This window comes from Cavia porcellus, unplaced genomic scaffold (assembly GCF_034190915.1).
Source record: "Cavia porcellus strain 051 isolate PalLab524CR breed Dunkin Hartley unplaced genomic scaffold, mCavPor4.1 scaffold_1, whole genome shotgun sequence".
Taxonomy (NCBI): Eukaryota; Metazoa; Chordata; class Mammalia; order Rodentia; family Caviidae; genus Cavia; species Cavia porcellus.
Genome location: NW_026947484.1, coordinates 202,135,141 through 202,160,774, shown reverse-complemented (window position 1 = coordinate 202,160,774; position 25,634 = coordinate 202,135,141). Strand labels below are relative to the sequence as shown.

The window sequence follows — 25,634 nt, the reverse complement described above, 5'->3', positions numbered from 1 at the left end:
TTGAGTGGGGAAGGGAGGGACACGCATACTTACTAGGTGACAGGGCCCCAGAAATGGCCCGTTCGTATTCTGACAGACAGACAAAGGAGGATGCAGAGGAGAGAGGAGAAACACAGATAAGTGCCCGGCAGAGTTAGTGAAGCAAGCACAAGACACATGCAGACGGCGGCATGGCCCAGCGCGAGAGCAGGCCCCGCAGCGATGGCCAGGGAGCAGGTTCCAGCCTCAGGGGTCTGGAAAGGCTCAGCCAGGAAGGACAGCAGTACCTGGGGCTTCTCAGGAGGGTTTCCTGGCAACCACCACCCCCGGGAACACCTCACCAGGACAGTGCGTGACTGGGGGTGCTGGGCAGTCTAGACAGTGAGAAGGGGGTGGCAAGGAGCTAGCCCCAATCCAGGGCCACATGTGGTGCCAAACCCTTCTCAACCATGTACAGAAAGTATTCTTGGGACACCTTTCAGTGACTTGAAATCACCCCAACTAGTCTTCTCTTTTATTTTTTGGTTTTTGAGTCAGGGTCTCGTCATGCAGGTCAGGCTAGTCTCGAGCTCACTAAGCAGGCTAGACTGGGCTCAAACGCATGACAATCCTCTTGCCTCAGCCTCCCAAGTGCTAGAATTATAGACATGTGCCACCTTGCCTGGCTTCCCTCCAACTAATCTTTTCTTTCTGGGTCACTGAGGGCCTAATTCCCTAATTCCAGGAGACCTGTGGTTGTTCCAGGGCAGCTGGGCTGCATAGGTGGGACGGCTGGCCTTGTACTGGGGTTACTCATTTATTATCCTTGGCAACCGTGAGAAGGCACAGTTCAGAGAGCAGTCCACACAGCCAGCAGCACCTCGGGTTAGGCCAGAGCTTCCCCTTTGCAAATACAGCCCAGGCCTGCCGGCCACACACCTCTTAAGGATCTTCTCCGCCTGCTGTTCGGAGATCTTGACTCCCAGGTCCCGTAGGGACTGCATGATCTCCTGGGCGTCGATGCGTCCTGCAGCAACAAGGAGCGTGAGCAGAGCCAGGCATGTGCAGAAGCCCCGGCGGGGGCAGGCTGGCCAGGCTCTGCAGTTCAAACTCACCATCGTTCTTCTTGTCCAGACTCTTGAACACCAGCCTCAGCTTCTTCTCATGGTCTTGAAGGTAGTGCACAAACTCTTCAAAGTCCAGCTGCCCATCGAGGTCCTTGTCACCAGCCTGAACAATTTTCTAAAAAACACAAGTGAGGTTTTGTGTTGTAGCTTATGCTCACTCTCGCCCAGTTCTGTCCCCACATGCCACGGCCACCGCGCAGGTCTTCGAAACCTGGTCCAGACCCCCGCTCAGGCCCACCCTGCATTCTTGACAAGCAGTGAGGCGAGAGGGCCAGGAGGATCCTTGAGACAGAGGTCAGCAGGGCTGCCTGGCACTTGTTCCTTCTTAGAGTTCCCAAGAGTGGCTTGTCACACTGCCCGGTCAGCTGCTTGGTGCCCCAGCAGCCCTGTCCCCAGTGCCAGGCCCTGGCCCCATGCTCCTGGTGGTGAGGTGGGACAGGTTTGGAGTCAGGTTCCCTCAGAAAGCCTGCAGATGCTCTTTTTGTCCCCACGGTGGCATTGGCCCAAGAACAAGCCAGGGCAAAGGTGCAGGGACAAAACCCACTTGGCAGAAACGCTGCCAGGAGCACTGAGGCTGCAGGACAGGCAGGAACCAAAGACAAATGATTATTCCAAAGCCTGTGCTGATGCCACAGCCACCCAAGGGTCCCAAGGTTGCCTGAGGATGAGACCAACTCCAGCCGTCCCACCAGGCACTGTACACCTGGGACAGCTCAACTCATGGCTGGTTTAGTGATCCAAGGAGGCTTTAAGTGACTGCTTATTCCACAACCATAATGCCAGTACTCGGGAAGCTGAGGCAGGAGGATCGATGCAAGTTTGAGGCCAGCCTGGGCTACACAGTATATTTAAGGCCAGCCTGAAGTACATAGTGTCTCAAAAAAAGAAAAAAAATCCTTTGCTCTGAGCTTCCAAAACTCCTCTGCCCTTTGGAGATGAGTTCCGTTGTCCCCTCACGTGGAGGCCACGCACCATGGGCCACAGCTGTGCCCCACACTTTCTGGGATTCTCTCAAACAGCTCCAGGGCCCATCGTTTCCCTGGTTACACAGCTGGCACTCAGACAGGCTGAGTTCCCCACGAGAGGTCACACAGCCACACGTGGGAGGCAGAGGACACCAGCCAGGCCTGCTGGACGCCTGAGCCACCTCCCTGAGGATCCCATTGCCACCTGACAGAGTAATCTCAAGAAAATGGGCGACAACTGTGAATCACCCCAACTTAGCAACACCCTGAATCGAGAACCACACTGCTCCTTAGAGGTAACTGTGTCCCCCAGTCCCTTGTCCAGAACCCCATTCACTAATACAAAGCAACACGGGTTCCAAAGTCTTTGGAGGATGTCGCGTTTGGAAATCGACAGTGCCCTTCTGAGACATCGCACCAGACCCCAGGCTGAGGGAGGCCTGGCTGGGAGCTCTGTGACCTCACTTGATCGAAAGCGCTGGGTGTGGGGTGCGGCAGGAATGTAGGGCAGCTGCAGTGCATATTTCATCTGCTATCTGGGGTTACGTTAACTTCCTGCCAACACTTGTGCTCTCCGCCAGAGGGATGGAAATTACACAATGCGGCCATCACGGAAGATTCCTACAGGACTGGAAGCAGCGTGGAGGTGTCACTCGGAGAGACCCCCAGGCTGCCTGCCCCAGAACACGGAACATGCGCAACAGTCCCTCTCATGGCTAATTTCAAAGTGTTCTCCTAGAGCCTGCTTCCACTCCAAACCACTGGGCCAGCTTCCTGCTCCTGTCCTGGAGTAGGCAGCCATCCGATCTCCTCCATCTCACCTGAGTGACTCCCTAGAATCCCAGCCTGCCTTCCATAGAAGTCACATGAAAACCAGTCACCCCTTCTGCCGGCCTGCTGGGGGAAAAGCTCCACCTGTCAGACATTCTTGCTCCTGGGTAAGGGGCATAGCCTCTAATGCCGCTCATCCATTCACTCAACAAATACCCCCCCACACTGCACACCCGGCGCCCCTCACCACCCCCGCCCCTGCCCCCACCCTGCACAGACCTGCTTCCACTGGCGGTAGGTGGAAAACTCCTGGGAAGGGATAAAGACACTGAGTTTGAAGATGGACTTGAGCTCGGCGGGAAGCCCCTTGGACTCAAAGTACTGGAACTCAGTCTGGGTCTCCCCGATGAGCGGCACATACAGGCACAGGCAGAGCATGCTGACGGAGCCGGCTCGGGCGGCCAGGGGGAGCGAGGTGCTGGCAGCCTTTGGATGGGAATGCTGCCGGTTGGGGAAATGCACGCTAGATATGCCAGACCTCGCCTTTCATTGGCTGCTTAGGCCCTGCCCTTTTACTTAATTGAAAAAAAAAATCCACCCAGTGTAGAGGAGCTGCCAGCCAATCAGCGCTGCCCTCAGCGGACAGCGGCTTCGGCTTCGGGTTGCTCAAGAACTCTGAGCAAAGAGCAGGACTGACGTTATCGCCACCCGCGGTGAACTCTGGGAGTGGGGCAGTGGCAGGTTCAGTCTCGAATCCTGGTACCATCGCCAAACTAACCTTTACCCCCTGGCTGCCAGCACCTCCACATGGACAAACAGCCCACAGCCTGTTTTCACACAAGGTCCCCAAATGCGTCACAACATGTAATGGTTTTCTGCTGTTAGTACATCATTCCTAGCAGAAAAAAAAAAAAAAAAAAAAAAAAAAAAATCAGAGGATGAGCTCTGCGGTGTTGCACACCTGCAATCCCAGCTCTGCAGGAGGCTGAGGCAGGAAAGATCGCCAAGTTTGCAGCAACTCAGCAGGACCTGGTCTCAAAACAAAATGCAAAGGGCTGGGGTTGCCCTTTGCAAAAATCACATGGATGTAGAGTACCTTGAAGCCATAAGAGCTGAAAATGGACAGTGTAACTGTGAGAGAGGGTCCTCAACTGTCCTAGGACCTGGACCACACTGTGGGCCACTCATCTTGCAGGGGCTGCCTGGCAGGCCTGACTTTCCAGGTTGACATCTGCTCCGGGTCCCCAGCCCAGCCCAGCCTAGCCCACGGGCATCCAGTTCCTGTGCAGCTCACGGGCCACTGTGACAGAGCACCCAGAAACTAAGCACAGCCTGCAGGCTTCCCTTAAACTCTAAGTCACCCAGGACTGGACAGTAGGCTGGGAGAGGGGGCACTGTGGGGTCCAATGGTCTCTACGGAGGGACTCCCCAGATGCGTGAACCTGCACCTGCTTCTAGGCTAGCAGCACTGCTGTTCAATACAGAAGCTTTTGAAATCAAAGTAAAATTAAAAACTCAGCCAGGTCATACTCTGTAGCCATGCGTGCATAATAGCAATAACAGCCGCTTCGGTGTTGCAGAAACTTACCCTGGGCTACCCAGCAGGGCTAGGAAGGCCTGGTCACCTAAGGACAAGGACAGTCCTCCCCAGCCCAGCCAGCATCCCCCCTTTTCTTCCTGGCAGACTACGGAGAAGGAGCCTTGGTCAGAGTGGCCGAAAGAACAGGATGGATTCAAAGGGTAGCTGAAAAGGGTAGTTACCGGCCAGGGATTTAGCTCAGTGGCACAAGTGTTTGCCTAGCAAGTGCCAGGTCATGAGTTCCATCCCCAGTACCAATAAAAAGATGGTTACCATTTGGAAGTAACTATATGAAAAAGACCTGTGAACTCACAGCAAAGCTTTTTAAGAAGCTCTGGAGAGGTTTCTAGAATAAGATGTAATCCAGAGGCCATAAACAAGGACCGAAAGTTTTGGCATCTGGAGAGAGACCTGGTGATGACTTTGTAAAAGCAAGCCCTAGGCTGATGATCCAGGCAAACTGCCGGAGCTGCCCAACCCAGACTATTTTGTTCTGGGGCTATTTTCTCCTCCCACATGGGGTCTTGCTATGTAGTTCAGCCTGAATTTGAATTCATGGTGTAGCCCAGGCTGGCCTGGAACTTGCAGCAATTCTCCTGCCTCAGCCTCCCGAGTGCTGGGATTACAGGTCTGGGATACCACACCTGGCTTTAAGACACATTTTATCTCCACTGCGGGAGTCCATGAAAGCAGAAAGCTACTGGTTTGGGCCTTTGTGTTTCCTTTCTTGCTTCTAATCTCTTCCTGGATTATACCAGGGACTTCATTAGAAGCCCTGAACGCTTGCTTAGCTAGCCTCTGAGGCCCCAAGTACACACTGGGTCACCCTCTGTGAGGACAGTATTGCATGCCTGCAATCCCTGCACTTGGGAGGCTGAGGCAGAAAGAACACTGCAAGTTCAAGGCCAATCTGGGCTACCTAGTAAGTTCAAGGCCTAGTTTGAACTACATACCAAAACCTTATCTCAAAAAGCCAAAATAATTTCTCTAAAAAGAGACACAAATCTGTTAAGTGTCCTATTTTAGGGAAGACTACAGTTTTTCCAATACAAAATAGCCAACATGTTGCCTGGATAAATTGCTTGACTAGAGATGTTCATTTCCTAATAAAGTATTCTTTTTTTTTTTTTTTATTGGTACTGGGGATCGAACTCATGACCGCCTGCTTGCAAGGCAGGTACTTATCCCACTGAGCTAAATCCCCAGCCCATTCCTAATAAAGTAGTGGACACAGTTTTGCTAAGAGTAATTGTTCCATTGAGGTTTATAGTATATATAAAACAAATCTGAGAAAAGATTTGAAAACAATCAAGCCAGGCATAGTGATGCATGCCTAGAATCCCAGCACTTGGGCAGCTGAGGCGGGAGGATCACCAAGAGTTCAAAGTCAGCCTGGGCCAGGGATTTAGCTCAGTGGCATAAACACATGCCTTGCAAGCACGCTATCTTGAGTTCGATCCCTGGTACCAAAAAAAAAAAAAAAACACAAACAAGTCAGCCTGGACTACATTGTGAGACACTGTTTCAGAAAAAAGACAGAGAGTAGTGTTAAGTATTATCACACAACTACAGGGACAACTGTTTGCTAACAAAAAAAACAATGAACTTTTCCCAACTCTTAACAACCCTCTCTAACCCACACAGTGCAGCAGTTTCAGGACGCCTGGAGAAGTTCTCCGACTGGCTCGGCATCTGTCTGTGAACACGTCATTTTACAATGTTAACGTCAATCCTAGTGCAAGGCTCCTTTTCTTTGTTTTTGCCACTGTGACTGGGATCCACAGTGTCCTCACTGGGTAAAACTAAACTGATGTTTGCTTACTTATTTAAACAACCCATCCCCTATATTTCTCGAGATATTCAGAACTCCACCTTCACACAGTACCAAGGATGCTTCCCAGACAGCCCAGGGTCCCAGGCCAGGAACACTCGCACCCTGTGAGGCCCAGTGGAGTCAGTGCATATGCCCTTAACCTCAGCGCCCAGCACAGCGGCCCTGAGAGATAGGCCAGACTTGGGCTCAGGCTCACAGCTAGGCTGGGCTCTGGTGACAACATTCACTTAAAAGCATCCAAAACCAACTCTGCCACAAGAGGACTGCAAAGTCCAGTTCCAAACGGTGCCGCTGGAGGGAGGAGGGATGTGGGAAAGCGTAACAAGCAAATCTGGTCTTAGCTAAGGTTACTGACTGCCTCTGCAACGACACAATGCTTCACGGACGCCAAGCACAGGCCTGGCTTCCAGTCCTGGCTTCCAGCTCCCAGCCCTGGACAGTGCACATTCTCCTCGGCTCCCTTCATTCTAGTTCTGCCACCCAGATCTATTTCCTCCTGCTCCTCTCATGTCCATTGCCCACGCTGGGCACTCAAAAACGCCAGGACGCTGTGTCCCTCAGAATTTAGTGGCATCAGATTTCTTTTCATCTGTGAAGAAGCAGGCCCTCCCTCAAGTATCTCTTTACAGACAGATAAGCTTTCCTCATCCTACCACAAGCCCCCAAGCAGGTACTTCCTGTTAGGACCAGAATACAATGAGTAAGAACAGGGCCAACGCCTATAGAAGCCGCAGCATCAGGTGAGACCTCGCATCCTCCCCACCCCCTCCATGGCTGACTCACTGCGAGCCAGAAACATTAGTCTATGAAGCAGCCTTGAAAGCCCCACCCACCCCGAACCCTCCACTCTCATTGGTTACTGTGGCTACCGTATCATTTGATGACCAGGTTGCCATGACAGCCCAGCACAGCCGGTTTCCAGTGAGACCTGCTTACACTTGGCAATTACACACACAATGAGCCAGAAGCTCTGCGCTGCAGCGAAGCCAGCCCCTCAGGATCAGAGCAAGCTCCGGCGCCACGAGGCCACCTCCCACTCCAGACTACGAGGCTCCCTTGCTCGGCCGCAATTAACTGGAAGCCGAAGATAAAGGGGGAAACTGGCGCGGTTCCTGGAATGAAAGCCTCCAGAACCCGAATCACAGAGACACACATTTACCTAGGGGAAGTGAGAGCTAAACGAAGTAGGGCTGCTAGTCACCGGGGAGCCTGAGAGGTCAGGGAACTTCCAGCTTCCAAGAACTCTGGAGGCCTCTAGCTGAAAAGGGGTAGCCTCGCCTCGGGGACAGAATCTCATACTCGCTGTCACCGCACAAATCCACCACCACCCCCCTTCCCTTCTCAAGGGTCTACAAGCCCACCTGGGCGCTTACTCACCTTCAAACCAAACCAGCTGCTCCACCTCCTCTCACTACCCCAAGCCCCAGCAACCAGCCAAGTAATCTCGCTGGTGGGAACCGAGCCAGGAACAGTGTGGGTCCCTGGGTCTGCAGGCCAAGAACTAGGCTGCCCTGGACAGAAAGCCCCACCTGAGGTCACTCCTGGGGGGAGCTGGCAAAGGGGGCCTGTGTGAGCCTGGAAAATGGAGCGGTTAATTATTACAGTTTTTTTTTTTTTTTTTTAAAGATGGGAGTGCTTTTAAAAAGGCAGACAGCTAATTCAGGCCATGAGGCAGCCAGGGCTGTAGATAAAACTTCCTCATAAAAACTAGCCCTGCTGCCATTTCTAATGGTGTCTAAAACAAGCGAAAGGCAAAGGCAGAAAGTGACACTGTGGTAGTACATTAAGTGCGCATATCTCAGATTCTCAGATGCCACAGAGACTGAGGACAGCAAACAGCCCAACCCTCAGGATTCTCCTCAATGTCAGTACCCACAGTAACCGCTAAAGTTGTCCCTGTAAAAGTCACTCTTAGTACATAGATAGATACTCATTTATTTCTTAAATGTAGAGATTACATCCAGGGCATCTTCAGTGTACCAAAAACAGGGTAGATAGCTTCTCTGTCCCTCCTCTAAGGAAAGAGAAAAGATTCAAAATAACCGAAGCTCAGGAAGTGCTCTACGCTAAGAACTCAAGGAGCCAAGTGCACTGCTGCGAGTGCACTGCTGCGTAAGGACACGACGGAGACAGAAGGGGAAACATTCCCGGCAGACCTGGGGTTTAATCTCAGCTTCACCTGACCTCAATTGCTTACCCCTGGGTAAAATATTGACCCTTTTGCACCTCATTTTCCCCACATATAAAACTAAAGCACTGTCACTCACCTTGGCTCTTGTGAAGCCCGGATGGGGCAGCCATGCTTGGGGGTCACCAGGGACAAAGAGCCCTGGCACTGGGCAGACCCCAGGTAAGATTCCACCCTCTCTAGGACATGACCCCATCCCTTCCCACTTCCTCTGGGACCCAAAAGTCAAGAGAATCCCACTGAGGCAAGGGGAGTGTGACCTTCAACAACACCCACAAAAAACTATCCCTGGCTAGGGCCACTAGGTTGGACTTCCACAGCAACTCTGTTGTGCTCTCCGGATTGCTCAGATGAGCTACCACTCGGCTTTAGTTTGTCTCTTACTTTCAGATGGCTTTCTGCCAGCAAGCTGACAAATCCTAAGGCAAGTCTATTGAAACTGCTCTTCCTTTTTTGCTCTATTGCATTCTGTGTGGTCCCAAGGGATAAGAAAGCTTTCATGGGAGCCTTGGGAGATTCTGGCTGAATCAGTGGGCTTCTGTTCATTGCCTGACACATCTCTGACCCTCACTACCAAGCTGATGTTTTTAAAGTAATTCCTCTCTTTTTTCCTACACCCCAGCTTTTTTCCCTGGGGCGGGGGGAAATGCCCAGCCCAGCCTCTCAGGTGTTGTTACCTTAGGAAACTGTTCTGCCGGTCCAACCACCAGCAAGATGGTGGGTCTCTTTTCCGGGGCGTCAGCCCTTCCGTCCTGTTTGCCCAGAAAGCCTGGCACCTGGTCTCCCTGGATGCCTTTAACTCCGTGATCGGAGCCCTCTCTGGTGCCCTGGCACCCAGCCCTGGGGAGGAAGCCAGACAGAAAATGCCACAGCACCTGCAGCATCCCGGTGTCCTCCCAACGCTGCCGATGGTGGCCTGGTGGCCGCTGGCTTTGGAGGAATGAGACCACAGTCCCTAGGGTTTCTGCTGGCACAGTTGCCTGGACGACCGGCCTGGGGAGCACTCAGGCTGGGAGCTCCAAACGCAAAAGCTCTTTCCTAATGCTGCTGTCGTGCCTGGCCTGAGAAGAAGCTGGCTCTGGCTGCGGGCAGTAAAGACTGCAGCAGGGCTCTTCAATAAAACCGCACTTCTGTAAGTAGCCAGGGAGCAGAGCTTTGACTTTTTCGTTTCTCAAAGGAAAACGCGATATCCAAGCAGACCTCTCCCAGAGGCAGAAGCAACTTGAGAGCTGCCATTCAGCAGTCCTAGCTCATCACCCAGCGCAGCAGCGAACAGCATCCAGTCTGCATTCTCACTGCAGCAGGGCCCAGCCAATCCGCTGCGGTGACACTACCAAGTTCCACATCCCGGCAGCACGAGTCCTCCAATCACAGGCGGCGATCCCTGCCCGCAGCCCCGGGAGTCCGCAGAGAGGTGAGACCCAGCTCCAGATAGGCTCAGCTGGTGGAACCTGCAGGAGCCGGCTCTCTGCTGCGGCAACTTCCTGCTCCCCACCGGCCCAGGAGGATGGTCACCAACTTTACATGACCAGCAGCCCTTGGCAACACCTTTTTTGTTTTTTTGTTTTATGAGACAGGGTATTGCTATATATTCCAGGACAGCCTTGCACTCAAACTGTGTAGCCCAGGCTGGGTTTGAACTCGCGGCAATCCTCCTGCCGCTGGCTCCGAGTGACGGGATTGCACTGCACGGCCACAGCCCTCTCGGCAACACTTCCTGAAGCAGTGACACTCCCTGGTTCCACGGTCCATTTCCTCAGAGCTGTGCACTGCAGAACACCTGCATGTCACAACTACTTCTCTCACGTCTCCCTATAGACTGCCAGCTACTTGGGGACAGGGACCAACTCCCACACAAAGCTCCCTCTGCTCCCTAGAACCTGGCACAGATGAACTCCCCAGACCAATGAGTAAATGCGGCTGTTTCCCCCAAAAGACGGGTCTTATATGAATTTTTTTTTCCAAGACACAACAGGGGATTATTTACAGGGAATGTATTTTTTTCATGTACAATCATCTACATTAATTCATTTATTCATCTACAAAAATCTACATTTATTCAAATATGGTCGCGTCATCTTCTAGAACATCATCATAACTCTACAAGCCCTGAATTCTGGCCTGAATTGCTGGCGATTCCATTTCCAACAGCGCTGTCAGCAGCAGTCTCTGAAGTCCAGCGATAGAGCTCTCCTGAAATGAGCGCTTCTTGTTCGTGCAGCCTGCTCTTAGTGCACTGGGAACAGCCATCAGTGACTTTTCCCCAAGAATTCCCACCACCTCCTGCAAGCTGGGGCTTCACAAAATTTCCATTAAATCAGATGCTATTTGCAGGCTTAATTTTGGCAACAAAAAATGGTAGTTAAGAATGAGAGGCTGGGGCTGGGGATTTAGCTCAGCGGCATAAGTGCCTGCCTTGCAAGCAGGCAGTCGTGAGTTCGATCCCTGGTACCGATAAAAACGAAAAAGACAAAAAAAAAAAAAAAAAAAAGAATGAGAGGCTGAGGCCAGGGATTTAGCTCAGTGGCACAAGCACATGCCTGGCAAGTGTGAGGTTCTGAGTTCAATCCCTGGTACAAAAAAAGAAAAAGGAAAAAAAAAAAGTTAAATAATGAGAGGCTGGACATAGTGGCACATGCCTGTAATTCCAGCACTTTGAAGGCTGAGGCAGGAGGACTGCCACAAATTTGAGTTTATAAAGTGAGTTGTAGGCCAGCTTGAACTGCATAGTGAGACCCTGTCTCAAAAAGACAAAATAATAATAATTTAAAAATTTAGCCAGGGATTTAGCTCAGTGGCATAAGCACCTGCTTTGCAAGCTCACGGTCATGGGTTCTATCACTTGTACAAACAAAAAGTAAAGTTAAAAACAGAAACAAAAAAAGAATCACAGTGCACACAAAAGTAACAAAAAAATTGCAGGCACCAAAATTTAGAAAATGTTTCTTTATTTCACATGAAGTACATGCAGTATGTCCATCACGACACATGGAAAATTACAAAGATTCATCTTAGACATAACCATGTCTCTCCGTTTATCAAATGCACACATTATTCATGCATTGTGCCTATATTCGGGTCAGTCATTTGGCAATAAATCTCGAGTTCCACTTACGTTGGCATTTACCTCTCCTCCAAAGGTGTCCACTTGGGTATTTACTAAAAATTATATTATCATGTATTTTAAGTACTGTCAATAATATTATATTTAATTATATAAATATTTTTAAAGTAAATATTGTTTTATAATTTAATAAATCCATTGCATATTGCAACAAACACATTAATGCGTCTGTTTGGCTGACAATCTTAACTGAGGTTTATTTTGAGGGGACGGGCTTATATTAGAATCATCCTGAAAATCATTCTAGGGCTCATTTTCTAGTTAGGTCTTATTTTCAGGGAAAAACAGCAATAAATTCAAGGCTGGCCTAAACTACATAGCTAGACCCTGTCTCAAAAAAAAAAAAAAAAATGCATGAGGTTGTTTTTAAGTTTGATATATGAAGACCACACTGGAAAACTTAAGAAGGTTTGGGCAGGAAGTGCATTTGGAGAAAGGCAGTTGGGAGATTAGTTATCATCCTGTGAAACTGAACTACAGGCATATAGGACCCAGGTATACATAAATAAAAAAATTTAAAAAGCAGCACAAGACCAGGAAACCATAGCTGAGACACAGTCTCCTAATGCATTTTTTGAAAGTGGAGGCAGCTCGTGCCCACCAGCCTCCCCTAGATGAACAGAACAAATCTATTAGAAGTAGTTCTTGTGTACTGGTGAGCAGTAAGATCTTTGGAACCAGAGCATAGGCCTAAACCCCCAGAGGCTACTTCCCAGCTGTGTGATCTCAGTTAGGCTACCTTATCTGCACATCGATTTTTTTTTGTCTTTTTTTTTTTTTTTTTTTTTTTTTTGTCTTTTTGAGACAGGGTCTCACTATACAGTTCAGGCTGGCCTTGAGCTCATTCTGTAGCCGGGGCTGGTCTCGAACTCCTCCTTTCTCAGCTTCCCAAGGGCTGGAGTTGCAAGTGTTCACCACCACACCCGGCTGCACATCAAGAACGATGCTGTGGGGTTGGGGATTTAGCTCACGGCATAAGTCGTGAGTTCGATCCCTCGTACCGGTAAAAAGGAAAAAGACAAAAAAAAAAAAAATGATGCTGTGACTTTCTAGAGTTGGTTAAAGACTGAATCACATAACACAACAATCCCAGAACAGTACATAGAACATGAAGTACTAGCTATTTTATTACCATTATCTGGAAAATGATTGGGAGTTGATGCAATGAGGTAGTTCTAACACTGAAAAGAACAAGTGAGGGGCCAAGAGTCCTACATAAAATGGGCATGGTGGCACATAGCTACAACCCTAGCACTGGGGAGACTGAGGCAGGATGACTGCTGCAAATTTGAGGCCAGCTTATGCTACACAGTGAGTTCAAGGCCAGCCTGAACTACATAAGGTGATGCTATCTAAAAAAAAAAAAAAAAAAGCCTAAATGACAACTTAATGAACCATGAATCCTACTGTTAGACCCACAAAGGGCAGTGAAATGGAGGCAGTGCTCTTGGGCTCCCACCGGCAAACCTAAGAAAACTTTTTAAATTGATTATGGGCTTTTAATTGAACACAATGCTGCACACTGTAGAACTGGGTTACAATTCAAGAGTGTCCAGTCAGGAGGAAGTAACAGGGACTGATTCACCTTCTTTCCTTTAACAACAGAGGCCAGACAAAACTTGAGTGACATCTCAGGCCCCGTGGGTAGCAGGCAACAAGGGACAGCACATCCTGAGAGATGCACACGAGTCACCCAGGCACCTCTCCTGTGCAGAGGAACATCCCAGGAAGAGTTGGAGACATGGGCTGGGAAGGCCCGGACATCCAGAGTTTGCAGGGCAGGAACCCGAACAGAAAACAGTGGCACAGACTGCTCCAGGGTCCCCTAGGAGTCCCGGCTTGATAAACTGATGCAGAATGAGACAGGGCTAGGACACTTCCTCTTCCAAAAGTTAGAGCAGAAATCTCCCTTGCCAGGCAGGGAAGCCCAAAACAACTCTCAGAGGGTTTTGCCTCAACAGGGGGCCAAAAGCAGATATAGATGAATTATTAGTCCTGTCCCACCTGTCAAAGCAAGCCCTGCAAGGGTCAAACTGTGTCCAAACAACTGTACACAGGATAAAGCTCAACAATTTTTATAGGAGTAAAATATTACCTACCACCCAACAAGGCCCACTCTAGTAAAAGATAAACAGGAATGCAAAAAAGCAGGACAACCCCCTAATAAAGAGAGAAATCAGCCCACCGAAACTGACCCAGAGCTGTGCATAGTGGTGTACACCTGTAATCTCAGTTGTCAAGTAGCCGAGGCACCTGTAATCTCAGTTGTCAAGTAGCACCCCACCACGTCTGAGGCCAGCCTGAGCTACATAGAGAATTCAAGACCATACTAGCGAGGTTTTTCGTTAAAGAAGAAGGAGATGGAGGAAAAGGAAGAAGAAAGAGGAGGACGAGAAAGAGGCGGCGGAGGAGGAGGTAGAGGAGAAAGAGGAAGAAAGAATGAAAGACAGAAAGACAGACAGACAGACAGACAGACAGAAAGAAAGAAAGAAAGAAAAAAAGAAAGAAAGAAAGAAAGAAAAGAATAAATTGACCCAGAAATGAGATGTCAAGTAGACTCATTGTCAGTGTGGACACTCAAGGGAGTGAATTGTATTCTCTATGTTCAAGAAGCTAAAGAAGCCAGGGATATAGCTCAGTGGCACAAGTGCCTGCCTGGCAAGTGCAAGGTCCTGAGTTCAATTCCCAGCGCAAAAAAAAAAAAAAACAAGCTAAAGAAATAAGTTCAAGCATGTCAAAGAGAGGCACTGCAGAGACTCAGTTCAAATTCTAGAGAAAAACTACACCATCAGAGATTTCAACAGATTAGACAGCAGAAGCAAGGGTTAATGAACATGACAACAACAGGAACTTCACAAAAATGAGACAAAAAGGGACTGAAGATTTAGCTCAGCGGCATAAGCACCTGCCTTGCAAGCAGGCAGTTGTGAGTTCGATCCCCGGTACCGATAAAAAGGAAAAAAGAAAAAAAAAAAAAGAGAGAGACAAAAAGACAAAGAAAACCCCCAGAATATCAGGGTGCTGCGGGACAACACCAAATAGGCTAGCTGAAGGGGGTGGGGCATGTTAAAAATGGCCAAACTTTTACCCAAATTTACTGCAAACTACAAATGAGAGCTCTGTGGTACTCTGTGATTCCATGCATGCAGACATTAAAAATTTTTAAAAGCCAGTAACACAGACCACACAACTGGGGCTGGGACCACCCCTCTCCACTCATCTGCGTGGGGCCATACCCCAGGGCCACCTGAACCATTGTCCTCAGGCCTGCTCCCCCGCATAGAGACCATACACCTGCATCCCACAGCCTCCTGTATGACCCACAATGAACTTTGTTTACTGGGCACTTGCTGAAGATTTGTTCACTGGGACCAAATATTAATTCATCCTTTTTTTGAGACAGGGTCTCACTATGTAGCCCAGGCTTGCCTCAAACTCAAAATAATCCTCCTGCCTCAACCTCCTGAGTGCTGGGATTATAGGTGTGTGCTGTTACAGCCTGCAATTCATCCACTGAGCAGGAGTCACAGGAAGGACAGGCACAGTAGATACAGCTGACCAGCTCAATCTTGCTCTGGAGACCCAGCAAGAGGTGCCCTCGATCCAGTACAATATTTTGAATTCTTAAACCCGAAGTATTTAGTGCTAGTCCTATTTTCCTCTCCTGCAGCAGGTGCCTGCTTACTCTGAGCATAGCACTGCCTAATTAAATTTTATTAAATTTTGCTGCTTTTCCCTTATGCATGCCATGTCTCATTCTTTGTTCCCCACAAAATAAAAACCAACAAACCAGTCTGAGACCTCATCACCCAAGGCAACACCAGCACTCAGGAGGCTGCCAACAGAGGCTACACGATGAATTCAAGACCTAAACTACATAGTGAGACCTTGTCTCAAAAAAAGAAAAAGTTCAAGACTTCCAGGAAGAGGGTGGAGCGAGGAAGAGCAGAGAAACAGCCTGTCTAAGATTTGGTGTCCAGATGCTAGAATACAGCAATGTGAAGAAGAGAAGAAGGAGGGAAAGGCGGTCTCCAGAACCCAGCAAGGATCCGAAGTGAGAACTGAAGCCAAAGGGAGAGCAAAGAGAGAGACCTCAGTGCAGGAGGAGGTGGCAAGCAGCACTTTTTCCCTGAGCCCCACTGTGATGGAGGAGCAGCTGGAACCTGCAGGCGCATGGTGACTACTGTTGACCCCAGAGGCCCCGATGGAGAAACATAACAGCAGGATGGACAGTGGACACAGCAGACTGCAGTGGTTGTTAAGTTTCTGGGGTTCAGCTATCCCCCAGGAGCGGAGGATGGATGGTTAGACAGGAGCCAACAGGAGCCTGGAAGTCACAGCAGCTGCAGGCTGGCTCCATACAACACCTCCCAGTGTCATGGTAAGGCGGAGCTGTGTTCAAGCCAGCAGGAGGCACAGGGAGTGCTGCAGGTTCCAGCCTCACAACCAGAAACCAGCCTGAACCTCAGCAACTTAAGGTGCAGGCTGGCTGGGGTTATCTACTACCCACCCTACAACTACAGCTGGACTGCTGGGGTTACTCAACACAGATCTGGACTCTGTCTGCCCACTTCGTCTACCAGGGACAGCACAGACATGCAAAGAAGGGGCTTTTTTTCCTAATTTTTAAAATTTTCTCTCATCTTGTTTCTGACTTGTTTTCTTTTGTCTTGATTGTTTGTTCCTGTTTCTAGAAGAGTGTGACCATTGCTTCTAGTTTTTTTCATTGTTGTTCTGTTCTGTTCTTATTTTTATTTCTTCTTTCTCTTTCCCTCCTGTCTTCTTCACCGGATTCCCAAAGTTTAACGTAATCTTCCTTTATCTTCTAGCCTTGCTTCTAATCTCTTCTTCTCTTTCTCTATTTTTCCCCTAGTCCCTTTTAAATTTTCTCCCCTGAAGGTAAAAATCACCATACAGAGGGCATATTTACTGTATACAATTTTCTAGTTTGTGTTAGATCTTGCTATATGACCATAAATCTGCTTCATACAGTTAAAGGTGGAAAACTAACAGTTCCTACAATCAGCCATTTTCTAGACTGTGTTCAGTGCTATTGTTATTGCTAACTGCCCCCAAGATGACATAATTATTCTAATCAGTTGTTCATTCTGGTATGCAAGAGTGAGACTGCCTAGAGATCATAACCTATACTACAGGCCAGTGCCACAGAACCAGGAAATAGGCAAAATAAACAGTAACTTCTCATCCCCAATAAATTGAAGAAGCAGGATTTGGGGGATTACCAGGAATCGAACTCATGACCTCACACTTGCCAGGCAGGTGCTGTGCTGCTGAGCTGTGCTATATCCCCAGCCCCAAAAAGTAGGATCTTGTAACAGAGTCAAAATTCAAAAGCCAACTACACCTGGAAGAGATCTCTGACAAGAAATCATTTCCTAAGGGTTCTTAATACTAGCAATAAAAGCTACCTGCCGTAAGCAATTTACAAGCATCAAACCAGGAATTAAACTAAAAAAAAAAAAAAAGAAAAGAATGAGAGGACATGGAAGAAAGAAAGATACAATGCCAGACTTCCAGCTCACCAAGGGCAAACCAAGGGACAGTGAGGTGGAACAACTTGAAAGTCACCCACCTGTACTCTCTGAAGAGACAACAGCAGAAGGAACAAAGCAGGTGAATGAGGCTGTAGAAAAAAAAGTCAAATCAGAAACAATTTCTCAGATAACACCACGGATGGTGACCATAAAGAAAGACAAGGTTAGTGACTCCTGAGCAGATATAGACCAAAAAAACTATAAAGGAGCTTAGAAAAATGATGTAAACCATGAATGATCAACATAGGAAAGAAGTGGAATGCATGAAACAGATTCAAATAGACATCCAGGAGATGAAAAATTACATTGAAAGTATATGCAAACAGAGCATGGTGGCACACTGCTGTAATCCTAGCACTCAGGAGGCTGAGTCAAGAGGATTGCTGCAAGTTCAAAGCCAGTCTGGACTACAAAGTGAGCCCAAGGCCAGCCTGAACTATATAGCATGACCCTGTCTCAAAAAAGACCAAAAAAAAAAAAAAAAAAAAGTATATGCAGCAGAATGAGCCAATGTGAGGACAAAATATCAGACAAAGAAGGATTGTAGTTATTGATCATGTAAAGAAAGATTTCTTGAAAACAGCAAGAGACCACAAAAAGTTAATCCAACAGCTGCTAGATGATGAAAAGAATAACATTAAGATTGATCAGAATCAATGAAAAAGCAGGAGTTGGCATAAATGGCATAATAAAACCTCTTCATAGAAATAGTGGGAGAGGGGCTGGGGGTTTAGCTCAGTGGCATAAGTGCCTGCTGTGCAAGCAGGCAGTCGTAAGTTCGATCCCCAGTACCAATTAAAAGGAAAAAGACAAAAAAAAAAAAAAAATAGTGAGTGAAAACTTCCAAAGCATGGAAAAAGAATTTGGCATACAGATAAATGAGGCATCTAGAATTCCATTAAGCCATGACCAAAAAAATCTATACCAAGGTATAAAATAATCAGGATTCCAGAAATTAAGTACAAGAACAGAATATTAAAATCTGCTAGAGCCAGGCATGGTGGTACAGGCCTGTAACTCCAGCACTCAGGAACCTAAGGCAGGAGGATCATCATGAGTTCAAGACCAGGCTGAGCTAGTGAGTTTAAGGCCAGTCTGGACTACATATCAAGGCTGTCTCAAAAAAAAAAAAAAAAAAACAAGAAGCTGTTATGTTAGAGAAAACAAACAAATCACCAATAAAGCCCACCAGAATCAGAGCAGATTTCTCAACATAAAACATTAAGTCAACAAGAGCTTGGAGTGAAGTATTTCAAGCCCTAAGAGAAAACAACCTCTAGCCCAGACTGACGGACCCCACAAAATATATTTCAAAACTTCAGGAAAAATAAGATACTTCCATTACAAAGAACACATGAAAAAACACATAATCATCAAGCCAACACTCCAAAATGTTCTGAAGTACATTCTAGAAATAACAAGGACTACAACTTAATGAACCCCAACAAAATGAATCCACCAGGCAAGTTAAGTAATTAAAAGGAGGGGCTAAAAAAAAAAGGAACCAACAACAGGAAAATGACACAACAAGGACAAGCCAATATATGTATCAACTGTAACCATCAGTGTAAATGGTCTCAGTTGACCGATCAAAAGAAACAGACTGGCAGAATGGATCAAGAAGCAAGATCCAACAATATGCTGCATACAAGAAACACATGTGACTCAAAATAAATTCATAAACTACAAGTCAAAGAATGGAAAACAATACTCCATGTGACAGGAAACTGGGAAAAAAGCAGGAGTTGCTATTCTATTTGCAGTCAAAGTGGATTTCAAGCAAAGACTGATTAGATGAGATAGAGAAGATCACTACATCCTTGTAAAGAGAACAATCCAAGAGGAAGAGTTATCAATCATAAATATATATGCAACAAATACTGGTGTGCCCAACTGTATAAAACAAGTATTAACAAACATAAAAGTCAAATAAGCTAGTACAATTATGATGGGGGAACCCCAATATCCACTGTCACAAATAGAAAAATCATTTAGGCAGAAAAAACAACAAAAAAATAGCAAAGCTGAACCAAACTTCTGAGCAAATGGACTTGGCAGACATCTACAAAGTGTTCTATCCCATGACATCAGAATACACATTCTTCTCAGCTGCACACACATTGTCTTCTCCAAAACAAACCATGTATTAGCTCACAGAACATGTTTAATTAAATGCAAATGAACTGAAATTTCTAAATCATATTATCAGACCATAATGAAATGAAATTGGGATTCAATGACAAAAGAAATCACCAAAACTTCATAAATGCATTGAAATTAAATAACACTGTCCTGGACTGAGGATGTAGCTCAGCAGCATAACACCTGCCTGGCAAGTGCAAAGTCCTAAGTTCAATTCCAAGTACCAATCAAATCAGTCAATAAGTAACACCTTCCTGAACAACCATGAGGTCACAGATAAAGTTAAAGAAGAAATTAGACAGTTTCTACAATTAAACAAAAATGGTTGGCATATGCTTGTAATCCCAGCACTCTGGAGGCTGAAACAGGAGGATTGCTGCAAGTTTGAGACCAGCCTGGGCTACACAGTGAGTTTAAAGCTATCCTAGACTACACAGTGACACAATGTCTCAAAAAAAATGATAATGCCAATATAACATATCAGAACTTATGGGGTATTATGAATGCAGTCCTACAAGGGAAATTTATAACAGTGAAATCCTCATATCAGAAAATCAGAACTACCTCAAGTAAACAATATAAAGTTGAACCTCAAGCTTCTAGAAAAAGCAAGTCAAGCCTAAAACTCAGTGAGGGAGATCAGAGCAGAAATTAATGCAATGGACACTAAAAAAACAATACAAAGAATTAATGAATCCATGAGTTGGTTCTTTGGAAGACTAAATAAAATTGACAAACCTTCAGTAAACCTTATGAAAAAAGGAAAAGACTCAAATCCATGTAATTAGGAATGAAAAATGTGAAATCACAACAGACAGTGCAAAAATACAGAAGTCCCTCAATACCTACTTCAAGAACCTGTATTCTAATAAGATGAAAAACACAGGAGATTGCTAAATACATATGAATCACTCAAACTAAATCAAGAAGATATAAAAATTCTAAATAACCCAATATCATTCAATGAAATTGAAAATGGAATTTTAAAACCTACCTGAAAGGCTTCTAGGCCAGACACTGTAACCGGAACTAGGAAGCTCCTATCTCCCCCACCCCTAGGAATTTACCTGTGATGCCGTCTTCCCTGTTCCTGGGAATTTACCCATGGCACGAAACCTAGGACCAATGGGCTACCCGTGCATCCCTGATGCCCCCTTAGGTTCCACCCCAAACCGAGGCTACTTACATACCCCCCATGCCACGTGTCCGCCGGAGAGATCACCGGACGCCAGCGGTGGGGGGTGCCAGTCATCTCTCTCCATGTTCTCAGAATAAAGGCCGCTTTTTGTTTTATACTTCTCATCTTTTGGAAATATTTTTCATCTTTTGGAAATAATCTTATCATTTGGTGCTGTGACTCGGATCGGCCGGCAACTAACTCCTGGGACACACCCAGTTGAGTCCCCCAGCCGATTCACGAACCGGATAACATCCTGGATTAATTCCCGCACTTTCTCCTCTCCCAATACATCCTTGTCGCCAGCCGCCTGCACTCACCATCAGCTAGATTGATTTCAGGTGAGCACTCTCCGGGGAACTTTTGGCACTGGGCAGCCCCAGTCAACTGTTCTCCCTGTTCCCATGGGTCTGTGGCATTTTCACGTCCTTAGGACAGCCCAGGGCAGGGTTCTTTCTGGGGAAACCTGTGTCCACACTCTAAAATCTCTCACATTCTTTGGGTTCAGATAGCCCAAAGCAGAGATTTTTGGACTGCCCACACTGAAAGACCCTCACTTCCCTTAAAGCCTCGTGCTTTCACGGGCAAAACTGTTACTGACCCCATGTGAACTTCACTTGTAAATCTCTCAGTGACGACTGGAATATACAAGTTTTTGGAACCTTAGCCGCCGTGTGGTACCACAAACGAGTGATGGCTTGTTCTCTGGACCACAGCTTATTTCTTGCCTGAATCAGTCATGGGAAACATATTTTCCAACTCCCAAAAGACACCCTTACAATGCCTATTTTCCAATTTACATACTCTTAAAATTAAAAGTACCATAAAAACTAAACAATTAACTTTTTACTGCCAGGAGGTCTGGCCAACCTACCCACTTAGTGGCAATCGTTGGCCCAAGGAAGGAACATCTGACCCCTGCATTCTCAGAAACTTGTATGATTTCTGTCAGGCCGGTGACAAGTTATTATAACTCCCTTATATTCAGGCCTTTCTTATTCTGAGAACACACCTGTCTCTCATTAAGTCTTGTGCTCCCGCTCAGATACTTTTACCTAATTCTACCGCGCTGCAAACCTTTCCGTCCTGCCCTCCGGTGTTTTCCTGGATGCCACTTCCCTACCCCCAAAATGGTTCCTCACCTTTATCTCCTGCTGTGCGATCTTCTTCCCCTCCATCTCCCGGGACCCATAACTCTCCCAGGGGCTCTAATCCCTCTGTTAGCGCTTCCTCTCAGTCTCCGACTTCTTATTCTCCTGAGAATTCTCTATCCCCTACAGCATTCTCACCACCCGCCCACCATACTAGGTCTTGGTCACTATGTCTTTCCAGCAGGCCACGTGATTGTTCCAGCTTGTGCCGGAACGGTCGCTATGTTACAACCTTCCACCACGTGGCCGGGCACTGCCATATTTGCAGGGGTCTCACTATCAACGGGCACCCCCTTGTGGCTCCTCTTGTGAAATGCAACAGCCACCCTGTTGCAGTGCACATGACGCTTCATTGTGCTGTTGACAGCAATCCTCTCACTGCAAGGCACACACTGAAATGCCATCTGCCTGTGTTTCCCAGGGTGACCGGCAGCACCTCTGTAGCTGCTCTACAGATGATTGCTCACACGTGTCTACCAGACAGATGGCTGCTCAGTGGCCCTCTACTCCTCATTCTTCTCCTCAAGCTCTGCTACCACTGTGGGAGCAAGCTGGCCCCAAGGGACTTGTTAACATCCATGTGCCTTTTTCCCTTTTTGATCTATCTCAGATTACCCGTAAATTAGGTAGCTTCTCTGTTGACCCACAGAATTATATCAGGCAATTTAAATTTATTACTAATTGTTATGATTTACATTTTAAGGATGTTTATGTGATTCTAAATACCACTCTCAGCTCACAAGAGCGAAATCAGCTATGGCAAGCAGCTCGAGAAGCTGATCACAGGGGCTGGGGATTTAGCTCAGTGGCATAAGCACCTGCCTTGCAAGCAGGCGGTCGTGAGCTCAATCCCCGATACCAATAAAAAAAAAAAGAAGCTGATCACAGACATAAGGTAAACACCGCTGATAATGACCCTATAGAGCTGTGCCAGAGCAGGACAAGCATACTAACTATAACGAACTTTTAAAACAGGTCAAGGAGGCTAATCAAAACCCAGCTGTGTTCCGAAATAGGCTTTCTAATCCTCGCACCCCACGAGCAGTTCCAGCTTCACTCGATACTTTGGGTCACCTCCCAGCCCCTCCCTCATGCGCCGTCCCAGTCCCTCACTCCCCCGTGTGCCATCATCACCGCCACCTTACGTGTTTCCAGGGGCAGTCCCAGCCTGCCCCTGTGCGCTACTCCCGACGCTCACCCCGCCCCGACACTGGGCATGCTCTACTGGCACACCGCAAAACAGCAGCTCAGCGGCTCTGCTCAGGCATGCTTTTTTTATAATTCGGCTCTGCTCAAAAGATGCTATTTTTTTATTACAATTCTCAAACCATTTAATCAAGTTTATTGGCCACCTGATAATTTTACCAGCCTTGTTTATCAATCAAGGCCTTCACTAATCTCCTGTTTTAATGACTAAAATTAAAAGATATTTATCAATTCCTTTTGCTGTAGACCACCACTACTGTTATATGTTGAGCTTATTGCCTGCGGCTTATTTCCTACATTATACTCTGTTGTTGCCAATCTCCTGTTTAGGTTTAAAAACAAATAAATGTGTTCAGAATTTAAAAATACTAGATCAGTTTTGGTAAAAGTATTCATAAGATTGGTAAACCTCGGGGGCTGGAGATTTAGCTCAGTGGCATAAGCACCTGCCTTGCAAGCAGGCAGTCGTGAGTTCGATCCCCAGTACCGATAAAAAGAAAAAGACAAAAAAAAAAAAAAAAAGATTGGTAAACCTTTACTGCCAAATGTTTCCATTAAAATGAGATTATACTCCACAAGAGAGAGGGCAGACTGAAGCCTTTTTTGTTAATTCCAGGTGGCACCATAAAAAAAAAAAAAAAAGCAGCGTGCCATCCAGATAAAGCCTACTCTGATCTCAAATGCCAATATTAAACTCCTACATACTTCCTTAATTCTACTGTAGTCCAAATCCCAAACAAAAAGGCAAAACTTGACCTTCAAACCTTAGAGAGATCGTCATATGGTTTTTCATATTTTTAACACTTTTGACACTTTGAGTTCTGAGGCAGGGAAACCACAAGGTGGAGCTGCCTGGCCTCCCCATGGACCAGGCTCAAATGCAGCAGAAGACATTGGGCAAGAAAATGCCCCATCTTGGCGTTCTTTGAGACCTTACTCCAGGGCTGCTGGACTGTCCTAGCCACCAGAGAGTGGGTAAGCCATCCTAACTTCTAGCCCTCACAGGAAATATTGACACTGCCAGATTCATTGCCAACACAAACTGCTGCCAAAGACTGAGGGGGTTCAGGGCAACAACAGCCCCCTTTAAGGTGTCCATCTCAGAGTCCTAGTCAACTAAAGTCTCAGGTAAGACAATTCTCTATATTTGTGGACATAGAGGCCATATATACAGAGTTCTTCCTGAGTTTTCAGGCTGCTATATTAAGTCCTCAATCTCTATGACAGGGTATTGATGGTCAACCTATGCCATTTACAAACAGGGCCTATTTCATACAGGTCCCCAGTCCTAAATATACAGGCTACCTTAGACACACTGAGGCTTCAACAGCTTCCACCTGCTATCGCTAGTAAACCTCTCCTCAGTGATATAAGACCACCCCCTTCCTTTCTTATTTACCAATTTCTCAGGTAACCCTAGTCAAGACTGACAGATACATTTTGTCTTCTTACTTTGTTTATACTTTTTCAGGATACATAAAAGTCTTTCTCACAACCAGGGAAACTACTGATATACTTGCTAAAATTCTGTTGCAGCAAATCATTCCAAGGACTACAACCAAGTTACAGAGACCCATACCTGATATTCTTGGTAACCTCAACAGCAATCAAATTTGCTAGACTGCCATTCTGGTTTCACATCACTCAGGCCCTAGATGTGACCATCCTTTTCCTACTCATCTCTGCCTTACCAAGGCCTCATGGCCATGACTCACAGGTTGTCATGTTTTGTGATCCACTTTGGTTCCTAATTTCTTACGTTCTATTAATGATCATTTTTACAGCAGGACTCTTTAACAGTATTGCTTACAGACTCCAACATCATACATACCAGAGACAAGCCTTACACACCTACCCTTTTTAACTTTTATGCTTTCAGATGGGGGAGTAATCACCTCTCACAACTTCACTCCTCCTAACCCCACATTTAATTTTCAGAATTCTGCCTTACCATGGAAATGTTCCTACCTCAATGTCGTCCTGATAGAATGACATGCCTAAATCAAAGGCACCTTCCCTTCTACCTCACCTGGTGTTATGGTTTGAAAACTGGTGGTCAACTTAATGCCAGCTGGATTACATCAGCATGCATTGAGAGAAGATCCTCCACCTAAGGAGAGTTGCCAGGATAAATAGGTGGAGAAGAAGAGAGATGTAGAGAGGGATTGAAGCGTTAAGGAGACATTGTGGGTTCTCCTACGAGTTGCTGTCTGAGCTGTTGGTTCTCCTGGAGAAGCTTTGGTCTTCACATCGAGCATTGCTTCCTGGCTCTGGAGGGGAAGATATGTGCTGCTTGGTCTCCAGGGTGAACTCGTCACGCTGCTTCCTGGCACATACCCGACTGTGCTTGTCTTCGGAGGAGCTCGGGGCCTCCGTGTTGCTGAGGACAGCTGTGGTGCCTTTCAGGATAGCTCTGGTCTTTGTTGTGAGTGTGACTTCTCAGCTCCAGCGTAGAACCCTCATCCCACTAGCACAGCTCCTTCATCCTGCTGGCATAGACTTTCTGGCTTCCACCGCTGACCCTTGGGTCTTCCCGGCATGAATCCATAAAAGAGACTGGCGTGAGTCCTTCTTGTGGGCTCTGGATTTCCAGTTGGACTCGTGGAGGCATTGTCCTGAGCTCTGGGTTTTTATCTGGACTCATGTGGGACATTGCCATGGGGTTTAGACTCTTGACTAAATAATCTATGTCACTGGTGTTGTGGATAGATTGCCTGCATTCTCCTGTGTTAACTTCTGGTGATCATTATAAAAATATTATAAACTCCATGTCCTGATCTGAATTGTTCTCTGTGTACAACCCCTGACTACAACACCTGGGTCCTTAACTATGACAGTGCCGTGTCTCCTCATAACA

General features: G+C 46.9%; 1 protein-coding gene across 9 annotated transcripts in view; it reads right to left on the bottom strand.

The window, feature by feature from the left end:
* Window positions 1–25,634, bottom strand: part of Slc25a25 (solute carrier family 25 member 25) — a 46,127-nt gene that overhangs the window by 6,266 nt on the left and 14,227 nt on the right. For 2 of the 9 annotated variants that reach the window (XM_063228195.1, XM_003470743.5), the window contains exons 2-4: window positions 1,074–1,200; window positions 898–985; window positions 34–69 (exon numbers count right to left, since the gene is read on the bottom strand). In XM_063228195.1, coding sequence (XP_063084265.1) covers window positions 34–69; window positions 898–985; window positions 1,074–1,200 — 251 coding nt within the window. Of the gene's footprint in view, window positions 1–33; window positions 70–897; window positions 986–1,073; window positions 1,201–3,100; window positions 3,661–9,099; window positions 9,717–25,634 lie in introns of those variants that run through there. The other 7 variants (XM_063228196.1, XM_063228170.1, XM_063228175.1 and 4 more) reach the window with 6 other exon arrangements.